The following is a 20,902-nucleotide window of genomic DNA, read 5'->3' as shown; positions in this document are numbered from 1 at the left end:
CAATAGTAAAGATCAATAAAACTAAAAGCTGGTTCTTTGAGAAGATAAACAGAATTGATAAACCATTAGCCAGACTCATCAAGAAAAAGAGGGAGAGGACTCAAATCAATAAAATTAGAAATGAAAAAGGAGAAGTTACAACAGACACCGCAGAAATACAAAGCATACTAAGAGACTACTACAAGCAACTCTATGCCAATAAAATGGACAACCTGGAAGAAATGGACAAATTCTTAGAAAGGTATAACCTTCCAAGACTGAACCAGTTAGAAATAGAAAATATGAACAGACAAATCACAAGTAATGAAATTGAAACTGTGATTAAAAATCTTCCAACATACAAAAGTCCAGGACCAGATGGCTTCACAGGTGAATTCTATCAAACATTTAGAGAAGAGCTAACACCCATCCTTCTCAAACTCTTCCAAAAAATTGCAGAGGAAGGAACACTCCCAAACTCATTCTATGAGGCTACCATCACCCTGATACCAAAACCACACAAAGATACTACAAAAAAAGAAAATTACAGGCCAATATCACTGATGAACAGAGATGCAAAAATCCTCAACAAAATACTAGCAAACAGAATCCAACATCACATTAAAAGGATCACACACCATGATCAAGTGGGATTTATCCCAGGGATGCAAGGATTCTTCAATGTATGTAAATCAATCACTGTGATAAACCATATTAACAAATTGAAGAATAAAAACCATATGATCATCTCAATAGATGCAGAAAAAGCTTTTGACAAAATTCAACACCCATTTATGATAAAAACTTTCCAGAAAGTGGGCATAGAGGGAACCTACCTCAACATAATAAAGGCCATATATGACAAACCCACAGCAAACATCATTCTCAATGGTGAAAAACTGAAAGCATTTCCTCTAATATCAGGAACAAGACAAGGATGTCCACTCTCACCACTATTATTCCACATAGTTTTGGAAGTCCTAGCCACGGCAATCAGAGAAGAAAAAGAAATAAAAGGAATACAAATCGGAAAAGAAGAAGTAAAACTGTCACTGTTTGCAGATGACATGATACTATACATAGAGAATCCTAAAGATGCCACCAGAAAACTACTAGAGCTAATCAAGGAATCTGGTAAAGTTGCACGATACAAAATTAATGCACAGAAATCTCTTGCATTGCTATACACTAATGATGAAAAATCTGAAAGAGAAATTAAGGAAACACTCCCATTTACCACTGCAACAAAAAGAATAAAATACCTAGGAAGAAACCTACCTAGGGAGACAAAAGACCTGTATGCAGAAAACTATAAGACACTGATGAAAGAAATTAAAGATGATACCAACAGATGGAGAGCTATACCATGTTCTTGGATTGGAAGAATCAATATTGTGAAAATGACTATACTACCCAAAGCAATCTACAGATTCAATGCAATCCCTATCAAATTACCAATGGCATTTTTTACGGAACTAGAACAAATCATCTTAAAATTTATATGGAGACACAAAAGACCCTGAATAGCCAAAGCAGTCCTGAGGGAAAAAAACGGAGCTGGAGGAATCAGACTCCCTGATTTCAGACTATACTACAAAGCTACAGTAATCAAGACAATATGGTACTGGCACAAAAACAGAAACAAAGATCAATGGAACAAGATAGAAAGCCCAGAGATAAACCCACGCACCTATGGTCAACTAATCTATGACAAAGGAGGCAAGGATATACAATGGAGAAAAGACAGTCTCTTCAATAAGTGGTGCTGGTAAAACTGGACAGCTACATGTAAAAGAATGAAATTAGAACGCTCCCTAACACCATACACAAAAATAAACTCAAAATGGATTAGAGACCTAAATGTAAGACCGGACACTATCAAACTGTTAGAGGAAAACATAGGAAGAACACTCTTTGACATAAATCACAGCAAGATCTTTTTTGATCCACCTCCTAGAGTAATGGAAATAAAAACAAAAATAAACAAATGGGACCTAATGAAACTTCAAAGCTTTTGCACAGCAAAGGAAACCAGAAACAAGATGAAAAGATAGTCCTCAGAATGGGAGAAAATATTTGCAAACGAATCAACGGACAAAGGATTAATCTCCAAAATATATAAACAGCTCATGCAGTGCAATATTAAAGAAACAAAGAACCTAATCCAAAATGGGCAGAAGACCTAAATAGACATTTCTCCAAAGAAGACATATAGATGGCCAAGAAGCACATGAAAAGCTGCTCAACATCACTAATTATTAGAGAAATGCAAGTCAAAACTACAATGAGGTATCACCTCACACCAGTTAGAATGGGCATCATCAGAAAATCTACAAACAACAAATGCTGGAGAGGGTGTGGAGAAAAGGGAACCCTCTTGCACTGCTGATGGGAATATAAATTGATACAGCCACTATGGAGAACAGTATGGAGGTTCCTTAAAAAACTAAAAATAGAATTACCATATGATCCAGCAATCCCACTATTGGGCATATACCCAGAGAAAAGCATAATTCAAAAAGACACATGCTCCCCAGTGCTCATTGCAGTACTATTTACAATAGCCAGGTCATGGAAGCAACCTAAATGCCCATCGACAGACGAATGGATAAAGAGGAAGTGGTACATATATACAATGGAATATTACTCAGCCATAAAAAGGAACGAAATTGGGTCATTTGTAGAGACGTGGATGGATCTAGAGACTTGTTATACAGAGTGAAGTAAGTCAGAAAGAGAAAAATAAATAGCATATATTAATGCATATATGTGGAACCTAGAAAATGGTACAGATGAACCGGTTTGCAGGGCAGAAATTGAGACACAGATGTAGAGAACAAACGTATGGACACCAAGGGGGGAAAGCAGCAGGGGTGGGGGTGGTGGTGGGATGAATTGGGAGATTGGGATTGACATGTATACACTAATATGTATAAAATGGATAACTAATAAGGGCCTGCTGTATAAAAAAATAAAATTCAAAAATTAAAAAAAAAAAAAATCTGGCAGGGTGCGGTCTATTTCAGAAGCCCAAGTAGTGAAAAGATCATGGGCTTTGGAGGCCTCTAGATGTGGCTGACACTGGCAAAAATGACCAAAGTTCCAGAGCCCCAGTTGGCTCATCCGTGAGAGGAGCCTGGTGGTACCGACCACCCAGCCTGTCTCCAAGGATGCACCATGGGCCACTGTGTCAGAATCAACAGGGGCGCCTGTGTGAGGTGCTTTAGCTACTCTAACGCCATTGAAACTGCTAAAGGTGGATGCAGGATCTGGTGTTTACAGTCCCCCACTGATTTTAACACACCTTAACATTTGAGAACCTCTGACTTATTTCATAGGATGCCTGTGAGAATTAAATGAAATGTGAACTTGGATTCCAGGAACCTATTGGACATCCAATAAGTATTCATTACCCTCTCCCTTTTCATAGGTGCTGGCCAGGGACTTCCCTGGCGGTCCAGTGGTTAGGACTCTGCGCTTCCACTGCAGGGGGCACGGGTTTGATCCCTGGTCGGGGAACTAAGACCCCACAAGCTGTGTGGCGTGGCCAAAAGAAAATTTAAAAAAAACAATAAAAAAAATAACTTAGGTGCTGGCCATAGGAAGAGGTTTTAATTTTTTTTTTCCTGAAGGCTTTCGTTTAATCTCCCACCTCTGAGAACACAAAACAACATCTCTGGGCCCCCAGAGAACCCCCCAGCTGCTTCTTTCCCGTGCCCTTTCCCCCTGTCCAGAGTGGTCTCGGGGTGCAGGCCATGCGCAGGTGCTGGGGCCTCCAGGACCGCCAGGGTGGCCCACTGCACTGGCTGCTCACTTCCTCAGCCACTAATCCTGCTCCAACATTGGCCCGACCTCCCCTTTCAGCCACTCCACACTGTCTAGCTGGAAACGCTGGGTGACACCCTGGGGTCATCTGGGGAGCTTTAAAAAATACTGATGCCTGGGCTGCAACCCTGGGGATTCTGATTGAATCAGCCCGGGTATGGTCTGGGCATTGGGATATTTTAAGCTCTAATGATTCTAACTTGCAGCCCAGATTGGGAACCACTGCCCTGAAGGACGCCCTCCGGGAAACCGTGAAGGCCACAGGCACAAATACAGACCCACGGGAGGGATGGTCAGTCACGCTCTGAGCATTCAGATGAGTGGCCACTTGCCTGAAGAACGGCAAAGAGACGACTGATTCATAGAACCTCCATGTCGCCACGAGATCAATCCTGTTGGGGTTGGTAGCATAGTACCTCCAGGCGGCCTGCGGAGGAGAAAAGAGGGGCAGGGATGACCTGGTGTCACCTGAGACTTTCACATGGAATCCCACAACATTAAAACAGAAAGCCCTTGACACCTAAGTGTAAAACGTGCAGTGAGGTCATATCTAGAGAAGCCGGATTCTTGGCTTTCTGTAGCTCCTATGGGAAGAAGACCTTCCTTGACCCCATCATCTCGGAGCTATAATTGATGGTGTGGGGTGTGCAGAGGTGAACTACAGTGGACGGGGGACGCGGGTGCTGGGTAGAAGATCCCTGAAAGGAGCAGGGATTACTCTCTTTGCAAGATTCCTTGAGATTTCTCAAACAGGTAGGAAGACAAACAGTCTTCTGTGCCACTTCTGTGCATTTCCCGGTACAAGAGACAGCCCGGGAGATGAGTTTTAGATTCTAATATACTAGGTCTTCTGTATACCATGATGGTTTGGGGTTTGCGAAGATAGAGCAGGCTCTTAGAGATCAGCACTGGCCTAGAAACTACAGTATGGAGGGTAACATCATGTACCATCCTGTATCTGACCCACAGAGACACCCGCTCCAACTGGACACGAGTTCACGAGTGGGTGGTCACGCAGACACTCAGTCCCAGGCAGTTAGAGCCAGAACGCTCTCTCTCTTTTCCTATTCTCTGCGCTCCCAGTGGCCCATAAAACCACAAAGCAGGAACTTTCTCTGAAGTGAAAGAGGAAACCTTCTGCCTCTCCCACCAACGCTCACTCTGGTCCCCAACCCCCAGCCCACGGTTCGGGGAGAGAGAAGGATGGAGAGCTGGCAGGAGACCAACATCCACTGCCGCCTGGCTGCCTACAGACACACACAGAGAGACAGACACACACACAGAGACAGAAAGACACACAGACACACAAGCAGAGGCAGCTACCCGGGATCTGAGTCCCATTCCAGTTCATCCCCAGGCAGACAGACCTGGATGAGCTCAGCAGCGGGCTTCCTCCTTTTCTCAAAGTGCTTCTGACGGTGCTGTTCCTGCACCTTGAGCGCCAGCCCGGACCCCAGGATGCCCTGAAGGGAGAGGTCAGGCCCTGAAGTCAGCCCCACCCAGACTCTCCCGGAGCCCCCGCCCCCGCCCCCCACCACCGCGACTCCCAGGAGCAGGACAACACTGAGCCAAGGGGAGGAGGAAAGATCCCTTCTTTCCCTTCCAGGGAGTAGGAGCTGGGTTAAGTGGAGCCTTGAAGCCAGGGCTTCCTGACTCTGCCACTTCCCAGCGGTGAGACCCTGGGCCAGCCTCCTCTCTGCTGCATCTCACTTTCTTCCACACGGAAGTAGGATAAAGGTACCTACCTCATAATTCTGTTAGGAAAAAAAGTGAGATAATGTAATAGGAACTGCCTAGTAAGGAGTAGGATGCAGAATAGATTCCCAGTTACTATTAAGGGAATTTAAAAAATATTTTAGTTGCTTGAATTGTCACTTGAGGCTTTTACTCTGGCTGGAATCTCTCTGAATTGTGATCTGTTTTGATACCCAGGTCGGACTCTCATGTGAATTACACAGGTAGGAACACACCCTTTTCAAGTCAAGAGAGAATTCAGAGACCAAGTCGCACCCTCACTGCCCCTCACCTGTTATAGATAAGGAAACTGAGAATCAGAAAGGCCATATGCCCAAGGTCAAACAGCTTAGAAAAAAAATAGACCAGGTAGGGCTGCAGTGGACAAAGAACATTAGCAACCAAAGGATGGGAGGTGAAGGGCAGGGAAGAGGGTTTGTTACACAAGAAGGTTCTCTTCAAGCTTTGTGATTAAGAGCCAGGCTTGGAATGAGCAGACCTGGGTCCCTGGCTCCACAACCCAAAAGGCCTGCGACTGTGGAAACTTCACTAACCCAATTAAGCCTCGGTCTTCTCATCTGGAAAATGGAGATAAATGTAGTGCCAAACTCCTAATGTTGTCACAAAGATTAAGTGAGATGGTGTAGGTAAAGCATTTGGCATGAATCTAGTACACAGTATGTTCAACAAGTGCTATCTATTATTATTGCTGTTATTACACTGATGGGTACTGGGCTTTGGGGAAGTTACTCTATCAGGGGTCAAAACTTATTCTTGAGGGAAATGCATTTTTTATATAAACCAGTAGTGACAGGGCAAGGGAAGGGAACTCACATATACAAAGGACCTGCTATGTGCAAGGAATACATGGGTGAAAGACATAATCTCAGCTCCCCAGGAGCTCACAGTCTTCTGGGCAGGCAGATTTGGAAATGTGCAATCCCAGCATGGGGTCTGAAATGCCTTTACAGAGCTATGCCCAGAGGAGGGAAGGACTAACTCAGCCTAAAGAAGGCAGCATTGAAACTGGGTCTTGAGGATAAATAACAAGGTCCTACTGTACAGCACGGGGAACTATAGTCAATATCCTGTGATAAACCATAAGGGAAAAGAATATTAAAAAAAAGAATGTCTCTATGTGTATAATTATGAGTCACTTTGCTGTACAGCAGAGATGGGCACAGCATTGCAAATCAGCTATACTTCAATTAAAAAAAATAAAAAAAAAAAAGAAACTGGGTCTTGAAAGAGGAGTAGGTGTTTGGGGGGATCACTCCTGGCGAAGGGATCAGCACAGCCTATGGCAGAGAGACGGGAAACCATGCTACGGGGATGGTTATTGAGTTGATAGAGCTGGAATTCAAGATACGAGACGATGGAAGATGAGGCTGGAAAGCAGAGCTGGGGCCACGCGGTGAGGGATCCTGCCCGTCACACTGGGGAGAACACCCGAGATACTCACCGCTGGAAGGGCAAAAAAGGAGACGCCAATTAAGGAAAAGGTGGCTGCAATCAGACGGCCCTCCCACGTTTTGGGCGTCTTGTCTCCGTAGCCAATGGTGGCCAGTGTGATCTGAAGAGAGAAGAGTTCAGACACGCGGCTTCCCAGGGAGAGGAAATTACTGATGTATCAGCTGAGCTTCACCTATAAGCCTTTGTACTGACCGGGGTGCTGTTCCCGTTTAGAATCAGATTCCCACTGGAGGGCTTCCCTGGTGGCGCAGTGGTTGAGAGTCTGCCTGCCAATGCAGGGGACACGGGTTCGAGCCCTGGTCTGGGAAGATCCCACATGCCGCGGAGCAACTAGGCCCGTGAGCCACAACTACTGAGCCTGCGCATCTGGAGCCTGTGCTCCGCAACAAGAGAGGCCGCGATAGTGAGAGGCCCGCGCACCGCGATGAAGAGTGGCTCCCACTTGCCGCAACTAGAGAAAGCCCTCGCACAGAAACGAAGACCCAACACAGTCAAAAAAATAAATAAATAATAATTAAAAGTGCTAATAATTAAAAAAAAAAAAAAAAAGATTCCCACGGGAGAGAAGGTACTAAGTACCAGCGAATTTATATGGGAGCCTTGAGACCACACCTGTTTCTAAGTTAAGGATTTCCTCCCTATAGTCAATCAGTCAACAAATATTTCAATAATTGCAAACATGTGTATGTGACACACTTCATGTGTATATTTGCCTATGTGTGATTTTGTGTATAGCCATGATTCTAAATATATGTGCTCTTGTGGGTATATTCATATGTATTGTGTGTATATGTGTGCATGGCTAAGGTCTGTGCCCGTGTTTGTCCTGGTATGAGTTGAATATTCCTGTGTGTGTTTACATGTGTAGGTTATCAGCGCACATGTACTTATAAACATGGAAGGCAGGCTTTCGGAGCAGTTGAGAGTTTGGCTTCTAGAACCCAAATGCCTGAGTTCAAATCCGAAGTCAACCACTAACTGGCTCAGAGATCGTCCTGGAATTAGTTACTCAACTTCATGCCTCAGTTTCCCCATTTTTAAAAGCAGGCTAATAATAAGAGTTATTTCAGCTTAAAATAGATTTATAAATGTAAAGTGCTTAGAGCAATGCTTTAGTACCACATGTCCTGTGGGTGTGGGGCTGTGTGTCTCTAGGTGTGTTTGAGGGTCTGGGTACACACATCTACATCTGCCACTGTGTCTGTTTACACAGCATGGCCTAGCTGATGACAGCCTACGATGAATGAGGTGAGGTCCCTGAGTGGCCGTAGGACCAGACTGTTTAGAGCTCTGACTTCTTATAAACACTAAGGAAAAGCCCCTTCCAAGGGCCTCCCCTGCAAGGGGCGTCTCCCAGGGGCAGGTTCAGAAATGGAGGAGGCCTCCTCTCCCCTGTGGCTGCAGAATGCAGTTGCCTGACCGAGCGCATCCCTGCCACGCCCTCCATTTCTCTCTGTCCCTAACAGCCAATCCTCACCGGGCAGCCTTCAAGGTGGTGACTCACCAGACCCCACCAAAGGGCATCCGCGTAGGTCTCAAACTCCTCTTTCATCTCTTGTCCTTGGGCATCCACCTCCGGCACATCTTTCTCAACCAGGTAGACGAGAAATGAAGAAAGGATGAGCGTCAGGAACCCGATGTACCAGGCGGTGATGAGCTCCTGGGAGAGCAAGCAGAGACAGGGAAGGGGTCACTGAGTGGAGGCTGGGTGGAGGTTGGAAGCAGACACACTGGAGCTGGAGTCCAGGTGTACCAGCTCTGTGACACGGGCAAGTTACTTACTTTCTCTGGTCCTCATCTCCCATCACTGTAAAATAGGATCAGTAATATGGTCATTATTTTCATCATTAACAGAACAAGCATACAGCTCTAGGAGGAGAGGAAGATTTCTGTGATCTCTACATCACAGCTCAAGGGCCTTCCCCTGGAGGCAAGAAGGCAGGAGGGACTGGCCACTGCCTCTGAGACAAGGCTCGGGACTCAGGAGACCCCACCCTATGCAGGACTGCGCAGAGCAAGGACAAAGTTCAGTTCTGCTGGGACACTGACGGACAGCAAGGGGGAGCTGTCCTGGCAGAGCGGACGGAGCTGTGGACAGGGCCCCAGCCCCGCCACTAACTGACTGTGTGACTCTGGGCAAATGACCCCTCCTCCCCAGCCTCAGTTTCTTCATTTTTAAAATGAAGGGACTGGACCAGAGAGTTCCAAAAAGTGCCACAGATACTTCAAATGCAGATAGGTGTTTTTTTATGTGAAGTGGTCACCTACTGATTTAATCCATATTACACATTAGCATAGATTACACTAAAACCTATTATTTCATGGATATTACTGCATGATAGAGTAGGACATATACGTAAACAGGAGAAAGCTGATTTAAAGGAAAACATTGAGGAATAGTAAGGATGGTGCAGAGATACGGCAAAGATGGGCAAAGCATTGAGGTTTCAAACATCCTGACCATGACAATCCCTGAGGTGCTTTCTATGTCTTTCATTCTACTCCAGTTTCAAGGGTTACTGTGGTTACTGTGGTAGGTTGGGCAGAAGAAAGTCAAAGTCATGGGCGAACACAGTCTGGAGATTAGGACCGTCATTCCTGCTGAGTCATCACAGAGAATGAAGCTGTTCGTATCGATAGAGTTCATCTATTTGACCATCTGCGGCCAGTCAGCTGGCTTTCTGGGTGAATCGCATCTTGCTGACAGGGCTGCTTTCTGCCTGCTTCTGTGCCTTTGTTCACCTTGGTCCTCTGTCCTCCCTGTCCCTCCCCATGGGACCAACCAGAGAGCACTGAGTCATCTTCAGACTCACGTCATCTCCATTATGAGAGCTTTCCGGACGTTTGCTTCCCCCAACTAGAGCTAGGGCTCATTTCTAGCTTTCTTTCAAGGCCTTCATTTTTTTCTAAACAAACTTTAAATCTCTAACACTTTCTTACGCTCATTTGCTTAGAGGCCTGACCTTCCCCACAGCGTCACGTGCACAGTGCACTCGTGTGTTTACAGCAGAGACAGGTTAGCTGAGATGCTGCAGGCAATCCAGCCGGCCCTTCCCCTCCATGAGTGTCTGCCCCGCCGGGGGTTCGAGAAGGAGAAGATGAATTGGATCGTCCTTCCCCAGTGGCTGTATGAGCATGACCCTCTTGCTCTGTTAAGTGTGGTTCTAGCGTGCCTAAGCTTTTTCATACCCTCTGGTCCCCAAGTGCAAGTCAGAAGTTTCATCTGGTACTTAAGCAGAGAAACAGCTGTCCATGCGCACACAGAAGTACTGGCTGTGTGGGATTAAGAGCTGGTATAAAGGTCGTCACTGAGGAGTGAAATGTGTCCCCACTCTGTGCCTTGCAGTCTTCTCAAAGGCTATGCAAGGTAATTCTGCCTGGAGGCAATCTTCGCCAGCAGTTCTGTGGCAGAACCTGTGGTTGCTCCCCCACATCCACGGGCTCCTGCCCACGCCTGAGCCCCGCTGCAGTCAGGTGCGGGCTGAGGGCCTGGGGTCCAGCCAATGTGGGGGGGTGTGATGGGAGCTACTTCCTGCCTTAAATCCATTCTAGAGGATGCTCTGGGCCCCCCTTCCCTTGCCTTGGTGACTCAAGGCTCATTTCCAAGACAGATGAGGACCACCCAGCCCACATCAGACACTGTGTGAGCGAGAAGACACCCACAGCTTTTGTGCTAAGTCACAGAGACTCCAGGGCCTATTTGTTCTGGAAGCAGAGCCCGGCCGAGCCTAACTTTAGTAAGAGCGTTAACTTTAAAGTCTAACCCTGTGTAACCCTGTATGGGTCCGTCACTCTTCATCTCGGAGTTTCCAGGGGAATCAAGCATGGAACTTGGCCCAGAGAACACGTTTTCTGAATGAATGAATGAAGAAATGAATTGGTAAGTGCCTGTTCACCAGGCTCAGAGAAGGAACTGGTCTAAGCTCTTGCAGTTAGTGAATGCTGGACTCAAATCCAGGTAAGTGCTTACCTCCTGAACACACTGCCTGCCCCGGAACTGAAGGCCAGCCCTATAACCGCTCTGCAGCTTCGGCACAGTGAAAGGCTAAAGGCTCGTCTAGTGGGACTGTTGCGGGGAAGGATGGGAAACAGAGCTTGCCAAGCAGTTGTTTTGTCTGCCGTCGGTCTCCTACCACATACATGATTTCGTCTTGAAGTTCTGCCCGCCTGGCATCAGTTGTGGGGTCTGGCGGTGGCGTGGACCATCTTTTCCCAGGAATGACATAGCAAACATCCAACTGTCATCTATTCTAATCTGAGGGAACACAGGACAAAGACCGTAACCAGACATTTTTAGCCCTGATTTCCACTGGAGCTGTGAATCAGCTCAGCTCCATGGAGACAAGTCCTCTGATAAAAGATAAAATAGAAGGTCGGGTGAAGAAAGAACTCTGAAAAGAAAGCCCTGAGCTCCCCGAGCCTGTGGCCAGAAGTGGCACAGATGGGGAATAAAACATGTATGGCAAGAAACTGCATCCTCCAGTGAGAGACTCCGGGTGTTTTAAATTTGTATTTCATTTTCTTTATATATTTACTTGTACGTTTATGAAGAAGAGCATGTCTGAAATAATCCATGCTACCATTAATGAGCACTTATTATTCACCAGGCACTCACATGTACCTTTTCTTATGTGAGCCGCTGGAAGGATTCACATTTTAACCACTGAGGAAGCTCGTATAAAGACAGAGCAATGTTCTTAAAGTCTTACGGCTGGAAGGGGGCAGAGCTGAAATGTGCACTGAGCCGCTGTCTGACTCCTAAGCTCCTGTTCATTCTACGATGACATGCCGGCACATCTGGGTGTGTCCCTGAGCTGGAAGAACCCAGGAGTTAGCTGTGTGGAGGCATTCTGGGGTTGCCCAAGTGGGGATGGCACGCTGCTATTAACACATATAAGGAAACCTCTGAGCTCCCCAATGGCAACTTGCCCCAGGATCACTGCCTTGGGTGCAGTTCCCCAGAAGCAGAGCCTGACACAGAGGCTTAGGTGCATGTGATGATGGAGGGAGGGTCTCGGGAGAGAGGGAGTGAAAGAAACCAGACAGGGCAGGAGAAAGAGCTCAGCAAGGATGTGGTCTCTGCTGGAGCCTCCTTCAGCCTGATCCCACGGGGAGCTCTGGAGTGTGGACTGCACCACAGGGCTGGTCCCAACACAAGAAAGGTACTTGTGTCAGCTAGTCACTGGCGGTGTGCTTCCCTGATGTGGGGGAAGGAAGATGAGAACAATATAAGCTCCCGGGCAAGGCAGCGTTCCTGTACGTCTCCAGAGAAGGGGACAGCTAGGAATATTAGCGGCTAACTCTCATAGCAGCTGAGGGCTGAGCACATCCTCCCGGTAAAGGTAGCCTGGTCAGGGCACCAACCGCGTCCATTGCACCCACCAAGCCTGGCACAAGAAGATGCTCTTGTAGTGACAAAGGTAGCTTTGGCTTTATCCCCTGAAGAACACCCATCCCAGGGGTCCTTCACTCCGATTTCTCCTGAACTGGCCTCAGAGAGATTTTTCCTGCCACTCAGAGGTTTTTCCTTCATTTCTCCAGGGTCCAGCTGAGGCAGGGATGTTAACACAAAGTGCTACCGAAGGTCTGGGCTAACAATAGGAAAGAAACACAGGGAGGACGGCAGAGACAGCTCCAGACACGCTGGACTCTGCCTGCCTGGGTTTCCACACCTGCTCCAGCACGTGGGACTCTGGGAGAGATCCGGCCAAGTCCCACTCATCCCAGCTTCTCATCTCCCTTGGAGAGGCAAGAGCCACCACGACCAGCAGCAAATCACTGAACACAGGCTCTGAAGCCAGCCTGCCTGGGTCTGTGATGGTGGGCAGTTCACGTCCTCTTTCCAGATCTGCTTCTTTAGCACTGAAATGGGGTAAGAACAGTGCCTGACCCTTGGGGCGAGCTCATCTGTACCAAACACTAAGTTCTAGGCACTGTGCTTCTGGCTACATAATAACAATAGCCACTGAACCACATCAGTGAACTGGGTGTATTCTAAGTGCTTTTCACCCTGAGGTGAACGCATTATCATGTCCATTTTATAAATGGCAGGAGAGGAGACCCAGAGGGATTACAGGAAATCTCCAAAGTCACATCAGTAGAGTCTGGATTCAAACCAGTCTGCCTGACTCCAGAACCCTTCCCTCCCACCCCATGCTGGTTTGCATTAGCTCATTTCATCCTCTCAACAATCCAGAGGTACAGGCATTATCAACCCTGCTTTAGGAATGAGGAAAAACTGAGGTCAAAGAGGGTTGAGTGACTTGGCCAGAGTTGTTCGCGTTTGGTGGGGCTGAGACCTGAGCCCAGGTCTACCTGCGTCTGCTGGCTGCAGCTCACCTGTGTGTGCCTCTCCTTCCTGCTCCTCCTCCCCGCTCCCCATCATCGTCATCATCATCATCAGTGGTGGCAGGACAACCACCCTCTGGGGACGCTGTCAGGGAGGAGAAGCCACGGACGGGCCTAGGCGGGCAGGAAGCCAGCGCGGTCTGGCCCCTTCGCAGCGACACTCACTTTGCTGTGGGCGCAGATGGCCGAGCCCAGGAGCTTCCAGGTGCCGCCCCTCCGATCCATGCGAAGCATCCGCAGTATCTGCAGGAAGCGCAGGCTCCGCAGGGACGTGGCCAGGACATTGCCCTGGTTTCCCACGGCAACCACCGGCACAGAAGCAATCAGCACGAAGATGTCTGGAGAGAGGGCAGAGGGTGGCAGGGGAGAGGGGAATGGAGGTCAGGCCAAGGCACGGGAGCCGTCACAGGCAGTGTCGGCGGCAGACGAACACACGCTAAACGCTGCTGTGTTAAATCGTGACGTGGACCGCGCAGGATTCGCGTTCTCCTGTGACAGGGGAGGAAACAGGAGCTCTGAGTGTGAATGCCCTCCTAGGGCCACGCGGCCGGATGTGGCCGACTGGGGATTGGATGCAGGAGGCCTGCTGGACTCCGACGCTGACTCTAAATCCCAGGGAAGTGATGCTCCAAGGCCCTCCAGGGGTGGCACTCGGGAGTCCCTCTCCGGCCAAGAGGGGATCTGGGTTGCCCAGGTGGTGGAGGTGAAGCCTGAAGCTCAGACGCTGCTTTACTGTGGGTCTCCCCTGCAAACAGCCCCTGAGACAGGGACGCGGCTGTGGGTGATTTAGTGAGAAATGATCTCAGGAAGCAGAAGTGAGGGGAGAGGGGGGCGGGGAAAAGGCCAGTGCAAGGGGTGCTGTCAAGGCCGCTGCTGGAGCCTCTGAGCTGCAGGCAGAACACCTCCCACCATTGTCCCTCTGAAAGATGGGAGCTGGGCCATCTGTCCACCAGATCCTGTTCCCTGCTGGCCGAGGGGGTCGTAACGTCCCCACACTCGCGAGCTGCACTGCCTGTGACCTCCCTCAGCTTCAGAGAAGGCCCTGGGGTAGACTGTGGGAAAAGATGGGGCCCACCCCAGCAGTGGGGTGCTGCTGTCAGGAGGTGACCTAGAAACGTCTACCAGAGCTGTGACTGGAAGCAGAGGCCGAGGGGATGGGGCGCTTCTGAAAGGGCCAAGCTGGCTCCTGAAGTTAAATGGCTGAGGACGGAAGAAAGAGGGCCCTGGTCTCTTTCTTATTCCCTTCAACGCCCTGCCCCCAGCTCCCGGATCTGTTATCTCCCCACTGTACTGCAGTGGGCTAAGCAAGTAAAAAGGATCCCATGATCAAGTAAGTCTGAAAAAAATTCAATTAAACAGGTTTTGCTACTGCAGGACTTCTCAGAGCCTTTAATATGCTAATATGCCCTGTGGCTCTCAATTTTACCAGTGAAGTCCAGCCTTTCTCAAAAGATTTTGACCTGTATGAACTGTTTTTGCTTTTTTGTTTTGTTTTTTTGTTTTTTTGGCAAGAGCATCAGGATTCCAAGGAACACATTGTAGGAATGTTTATCCACTGGGCAAAGTCCAAACTTCTGAAAATCCTCTGTGATCCGGCCCTTGGGAACCTTCTAGAAGCATGTGTGGTTTGCTGAGCCCACAGTGTTCTCTCACACCTCTACACCTTTGTTTGTGCTGCCACCCAGCTTGGATTAGGCTCCTTGATCTACACCAGGTACGTCTGCCAAAAAAGCTGGCACCCCTTCCACCATGTCAAAGTATCTCCCAGGTGTGCCTACCGTTTGGGAAAAAGTAGGGCTCAGACACCTGGATACCAATATGTCTATATCCTTGGCCAGGCTTCTCAGTCTATCTGTGCAAAGATACCCATTGATCACGTTTGTAAAAGAGAAAACAAAACCTAGGTGCAGGGTAAATGTGACTTAAGTTTATGACACTCAGGACAGCAAATTCGGGCCCAGAGGGACCCATCCACACCCAAAATGGCAGGGTCTGAGGCTGCTTCGAGTAAGGAGGCCATGATATGTGTGGACGTGATAACCATCCTCTTGTCAGACACACAGAGAAAAGCAACATTTCCCACAAGGGCCACGTTACAGGAGTAGTTGAGAGGAGTAGAACATAAAATGCAGCAACATCAGGAAAGAAGCCAGCAAGGATGGTGGATGCTGAGGTCCAGCCTTGTCTCTCCAGGAAGGCCGGCAGGGGGACGTGATCTGGGGCTCCAGTACAATCCTGGAATAGCGGAGACAGTTCCACGGGGAACGCCCCTGTTCCGAGGGGCCCGGGTTCCATATGCTACGACATCCTCTAACTTGGCAGGAACCTCTGAATTTGGGCACCGTCGATCACAAAGTCATCTCCCCCAACCCCTGCCAACACACACACACACACACACACACACACACACACACACACTGGATAGGTCACCCCAAAGAAGAAAAAGAAGTCAGCTTAAGACTTGAAAGAAAGACAAGGAAAGAGGAAGGGGAAGGAAAGTTGGGGGTTGCCATGGACTGAATGTTTGGGTCCTTTCAAATTCATATGTTGAGTCCTAACCCCCTGTGTAATGGCATTGGGAGGTGGGGTCTTTGGGAGGTGATTAGGTCATGAGGGTGGACCCCCCATGCATGGCATTAGTGTCCTTATGAAAGAGACCCCAGCGTGCTCCCTTGCCCCTTCCATCATGTGAGGACACAGCAAGAAGACAGCTGTCTAGGAACTAGGAAGTGGACCCTCACCAGAACCCAGCCATGCTGGCACCCCCATCTCAGAGGTCCAGCCTCCAGAACTGTGAGAGATAAATTTCTGTTGTTTATAAGCTACCCTGTCTGTGGTACACTGTTATAGCAGCTGGAAAGGACTAAGACACGGTAGATAGACATGGAAAGAGGACAAAGGAAGAGAGAAAAAAAATGTGAAAAAAAATCAGTAACTACAAAGTTCTCCAAAATTGCACGTGTGCACGCGTGCGTACACACACCCATCCTACTTGCATTCAAAATTCTGTGCAATAAACAAAACCCTCTGATTTCCAACCTCAGCAGCAAATGGGAAGAAGGAAGAGAGGCTTCAGCCAACAGTGAGGGTGGTACCTGTCCTTTGTGTGAGGCAACCTGCAAACGTGGCAACACGGCCCCAGGAGGCACGGAGAGGACTCAGCACCTAGGACAAAGGAGGGGTCCAGCTCTTCCTCCCTGGCTGGGTCATTCGTACCCACAGGGCTGTTTCCAGTCCCGGCAGGTCACTTTTTAAAAGGGGAGTGAGGAATAAGCAGCAGCTCAGAGGAGAGGGTCTATGATGCTAAGAAGATGGGTTATAAGATGGAGTTGAAGCCGCTAAGCACATTCCTCCCGATGAAAGGAGACTGCTGGAGTGGAGAGGAGGAATAGGATGGCTGAACTCGAATATCTGAAGAGAGTCAGAGGAGTTAAGATGGAATGAATACCCTCGAGAGGTGGTGAGCGCCCCGTGACTGGAGGTATGCAAGTAGAGTCTGGGAGACCACTTAATGGTTGCTGCAAAGGGGGCTGGAGCATCAGACAGGAGGGCATCTTCAACCAAACGCTTTTGAAGGTCCCTTCCAGCCCTGACATTCTGTGATCCTCTGACTTTAACCATCCCTAGGAAGTCGAAGCTCCAAGACTCCTAACCATCACTGCAGGCAGATTTCGTCCTGTCACTGTATGATTTTAGTAGGATCTTCAGATGGGACATGGTGGGGTGCACCAATAGGTGTGTGTGAGCGCTTCCACCTTCTTTGCTATCAAAATGCCTACACCTGGATGGAGGGGTCTCCGTGACACCTCCCCAAAGCAAGGTGGGTCAGGACACAGCATTATGGTGGCGAGGGGGGTCACAGGTGCTAGATTCTTCCAGACTGGGTGTTAGGATGGAAGAATTACCTCTGCGGTCCTACAGAGGTCATTCTCAACCAGCAGTGGTGTCCCGTCTCCCATCCCCACCGTGGCCAGTCTGGAATTGCAGGGGCAATTTTGGCCCAGGGACTGGAGCTGCTCCACATCCTGCCATGAGCTGGCTCCTTCACGACCCAAATGCCAAGAGTGTCCCCCACCCGCCTTAAGAATTCCTGCCCTGTGGACTCATTATAAAGAGAAGCCACGGGGGCAGGAATTCCACCTGCTGGAGGATTGAAGGGAGGGTCGGAGGCGGGGACAGGCCCCCAAGGCGCTGCATGGTCTCCCACAAGAACAGCATCTGCTTAAAATTGCCTCAGAGAAATAATGCACCAAAAGAAGGGGATGAGGCACCCCAGGCTCGGGGTCAGGGCTTACCCAACATGCACAAGGGCTTCCTGGCAAACTTCAGTCGTCCCCGCCAGCCTTTGTATCTGCAGCAACACCCAGCAGCCCAGATCCTCAAAGCAAACTCGGCTCCGAAGATGAAAATAGCAAATGTTTCCTGCGTTGAAGAACATGTGGAGAGACACATTAACCGGGACCCAGCTGTCCAGAACTAGCGATTTCTGTCCGGAAGTTCTGAAGAGCTGGATTCCTGTTGTTGCTGGTTTGGTGGTAGAGGGGGCAGGACAGGCTGATCACCTCCATTCAGTTTGGGGCAGTTCCTGTCTTCACTCTGATGTGCTAACTGTCTCTAACATTAAGCCTTTTTTCTACGTTTTTGTTCTAATGGCTCATTAAAAAAAATCCCTTTAATGTACTAAAAGCCCCCAAGAAGTTCAGTTGGGTTGAAAGGAGAGGAATCAGTGATATTGCCCAGCCGGTGTCTGGTCCCTGGTATTGCTAATCGTGGCCAATGGTCACTGAGCACAGCTCCTGGGCCAGGCACCACCGGAAGTAGTTTATAATATGCCCTCATCTTGTATTTTGAAAAACCGAGGCCAGGCAAGGAGTGGCTGAACAAATGTCTCAAGGCCAAAAGTGGCAACGAAGGCACCCCAGGCAGGCGATCAGGCTCTGAGCCCGCGCCTGTCTCCGGGACAGCGGGTTTGCATCTTCCCGTCAGGACCATGCTATGGCATCTCCCGGGACAGCGGGTTTGCATCTTCCCTCCTGAGCCTCCTTTGTGGATCAGATGGAGACACCTTTGCCTCCACTGACCTCCCTGGGGCCCTTGGGGAGTTGCAGCAATCCTCGAAACTTAGTTCCTGGAACTGGATGTCTTCCCAGGAGTCATCTGCTCAGGTCTTAGCTTCAGACCTGCCCTGTAGACTGTCAACACCTGCCCTTGGAAGGAACCTGCTGATTCCGGCACCACGGACACGTGGTTAGCTCAGTGGGGGGCAAAGGTTCTGCTATTTCGTAAACCCTGATTGGGGGCTGGCATCCCTTCCCTGTGCAGAGGGCGGGGCCTCCCCCTAGAGAGGTGGGCTGATCCTAACCCAGGAAGGCGTGGTCATTCAAGGGCCCGCTGGCCTGTGCTGCCCGGGGCTGCAGAAGGATCCAGCCCCTCCTGGGAGCCTCCTCCTGGCCGGGTGTGGAGGCCTCACCCAGCCTATCAGCATGTGCTCCTCACCGTACATTACTACATATTTTAGGTGAGGATGGGAGGAGACTGAGTCGGGGTGTTAGGTAACTTGCCCGAGAATTCTAACTGCACGCTCTCTCTGCCGCACCGCGGGATACAGACTGGAGAGTAAAAACAGGCAGAGGCCCAGAAGGGAGGACCTGGAGTGCTCATGCAGAAATGGGATTTGTTGCTTGGCCTTGAAGGAAGAGATCCTCAGGGTTTAGGGCGGAAAAGCAGAGGAAGGGTTGGGACGAAACATGCCTTTGTGTTACTGTCAGAGAGTTGGGAAGCTGTATTTGATCATTTAACCAGTGGGTATTGGTGTTTGCTTTGACCTTGTTTATGTCCCCTTACCTCTAATCTGGAATAACATATACCAGCCATTCCCTGCGCCAACTGTGCCCCCAGCAGACCTCATAACTGATCCACCAATGCTTTCTCCTGGGCCTGGACTTGGCCAGAGACTCCAGGAAACCAAAACCAATTGGGCAGAATTGCACCCAAGGGCCTCCTTGTCTTCATCGTTGGAGGTCCCACCAGAGGATCTACCCCCGCAGCACAGCACCACGGTGCACGCGCCATCTCACCAGCAGCAGAAGCCAGTCTCCCGAAACAGTCTCGTACTCCCTGAAGGTGGTCAGGACGGCCAGAATCAAGCACCCAAGGACAATCAGGAACCTAGAGGGGAAGAAAGAAGGAAACTAAGGAAGCGTCTAGTCTTGGATTGCGCCGAGGCAAGACTGGGAAGGTGTCAGACGGGATGAAGCTACAGCATCCGTTAGACATAGGTGTGTGCTTTATCCGTTATCCCAGGTAACCTCATAACACACCTGAAAGGCAGGTAGGAATTATTGCTCCAGTTAAAGAAAACAGGGCTGAGAGAGGTGAAGCAATGTGCATAACTTTTACTTTACCAGCTAGTTAGTGGAAACAGTGAGAATTTGAATTAGATCATCGGGTCCCAGCCCTGCAGGGCTGCAGACGCCTTGAAAAACCAAAGTTACCACAAGCTTTGCTAAATCAACGGGAATATGAATATGTTAATAATGTGTCCTGCACATATAGGTCTATGTTTTTCAAATATATGAAAACATTCTTAGTATAAAGACAAATTCATCCAACGATTGATAAATTTGGTGATGGCGTCTGTCACCATATCTTCATATTATTTTTTTTTTACAGTCAATAGTTGCTAAAGGAAACAACCTCTTTCAATTGGGGGCCTTCAGAATCATTTTTGAAATTACCAAGTGTGCTTCATGCTAGAAAGAATAGAAGCCACCGTGATGCACAATGCTGCTCATTGAAAAGTCACTGAGAGCTCATCTGGTTCATGCCCCTGCCTCAGGCAGAAGCTAACTGCAAACAATCCTTTGAGATTATTATATTTATAAACTCCCTGTGTGTGAAGGGGGTGATGGTGGTGGTGGAGGGACAGTGTGTGTGTGTGCACGCTTCACTGTTTCAGCAAAGAAAAAGTGTTCTCCCTCGCTCTTGGTGGAGAGTCTTTGGTTCAATGTTCAGCACCAGGTTCCCTGGGTGTCTAAGAGGGAAATTATAAGAGAGGGTCCATGCAGGAGGCTTGCTCACATACTCCAAGCTCTCCTGCTCTATGTAATTTGGCTCTGTGCCCTGCTAGGTTCCAATCCATGTTTTTTTGGTTTGTGTAAGTGGGTACCCACTTGTACATTCATTCATTCATTCATTCATTCATCCATCCATCCATCCATCCATCCAATATTTATATGGCAGGCACTGGGGGACACAGAGCTGAAATTCAATGATGAATAAGCTGGATCTGTCCTCCTGAGCTCAGAGTTCAGACAAACAGGAAGCGATCTCATGGTGTGATGGTAAGGACCATGATGTAAGGAGGTTTGGAAATGTCTGCTCCTGGCCCTGGATTGGACCAGAGTCCTGGCTCCTCCGGCCCTTGGTGATCCTTCCTGATCACATTTTCTGATCAACAGCACTGCTGATCTGCAGACCTGAATCCATGTTTCCAACCCTGCCTATGAACCCAAACAAGATTTTCAACTCCCTCCTGTGTTTG

General features: G+C 48.8%; 1 protein-coding gene across 1 annotated transcript in view; it reads right to left on the bottom strand.

Moving 5' to 3' along the window:
* The window catches only part of KCNQ3 (potassium voltage-gated channel subfamily Q member 3), a 295,537-nt gene that overhangs the window by 38,952 nt on the left and 235,683 nt on the right, over positions 1–20,902 (bottom strand). The window contains exons 2-8 of the mRNA XM_059901188.1: positions 19,437–19,527; positions 17,655–17,781; positions 13,525–13,697; positions 8,516–8,671; positions 7,001–7,111; positions 5,172–5,267; positions 4,137–4,231 (exon numbers count right to left, since the gene is read on the bottom strand). Of these exons, the coding sequence (XP_059757171.1) occupies positions 4,137–4,231; positions 5,172–5,267; positions 7,001–7,111; positions 8,516–8,671; positions 13,525–13,697; positions 17,655–17,781; positions 19,437–19,527 (849 nt within the window). The remainder of the gene's footprint in view (positions 1–4,136; positions 4,232–5,171; positions 5,268–7,000; positions 7,112–8,515; positions 8,672–13,524; positions 13,698–17,654; positions 17,782–19,436; positions 19,528–20,902) is intronic.

The sequence above is a fragment of the Balaenoptera ricei genome, chromosome 17 (assembly GCF_028023285.1).
Source record: "Balaenoptera ricei isolate mBalRic1 chromosome 17, mBalRic1.hap2, whole genome shotgun sequence".
Classification (NCBI taxonomy): domain Eukaryota; kingdom Metazoa; phylum Chordata; class Mammalia; order Artiodactyla; family Balaenopteridae; genus Balaenoptera; species Balaenoptera ricei.
This window is presented reverse-complemented; position numbering and strand designations above follow the sequence as displayed.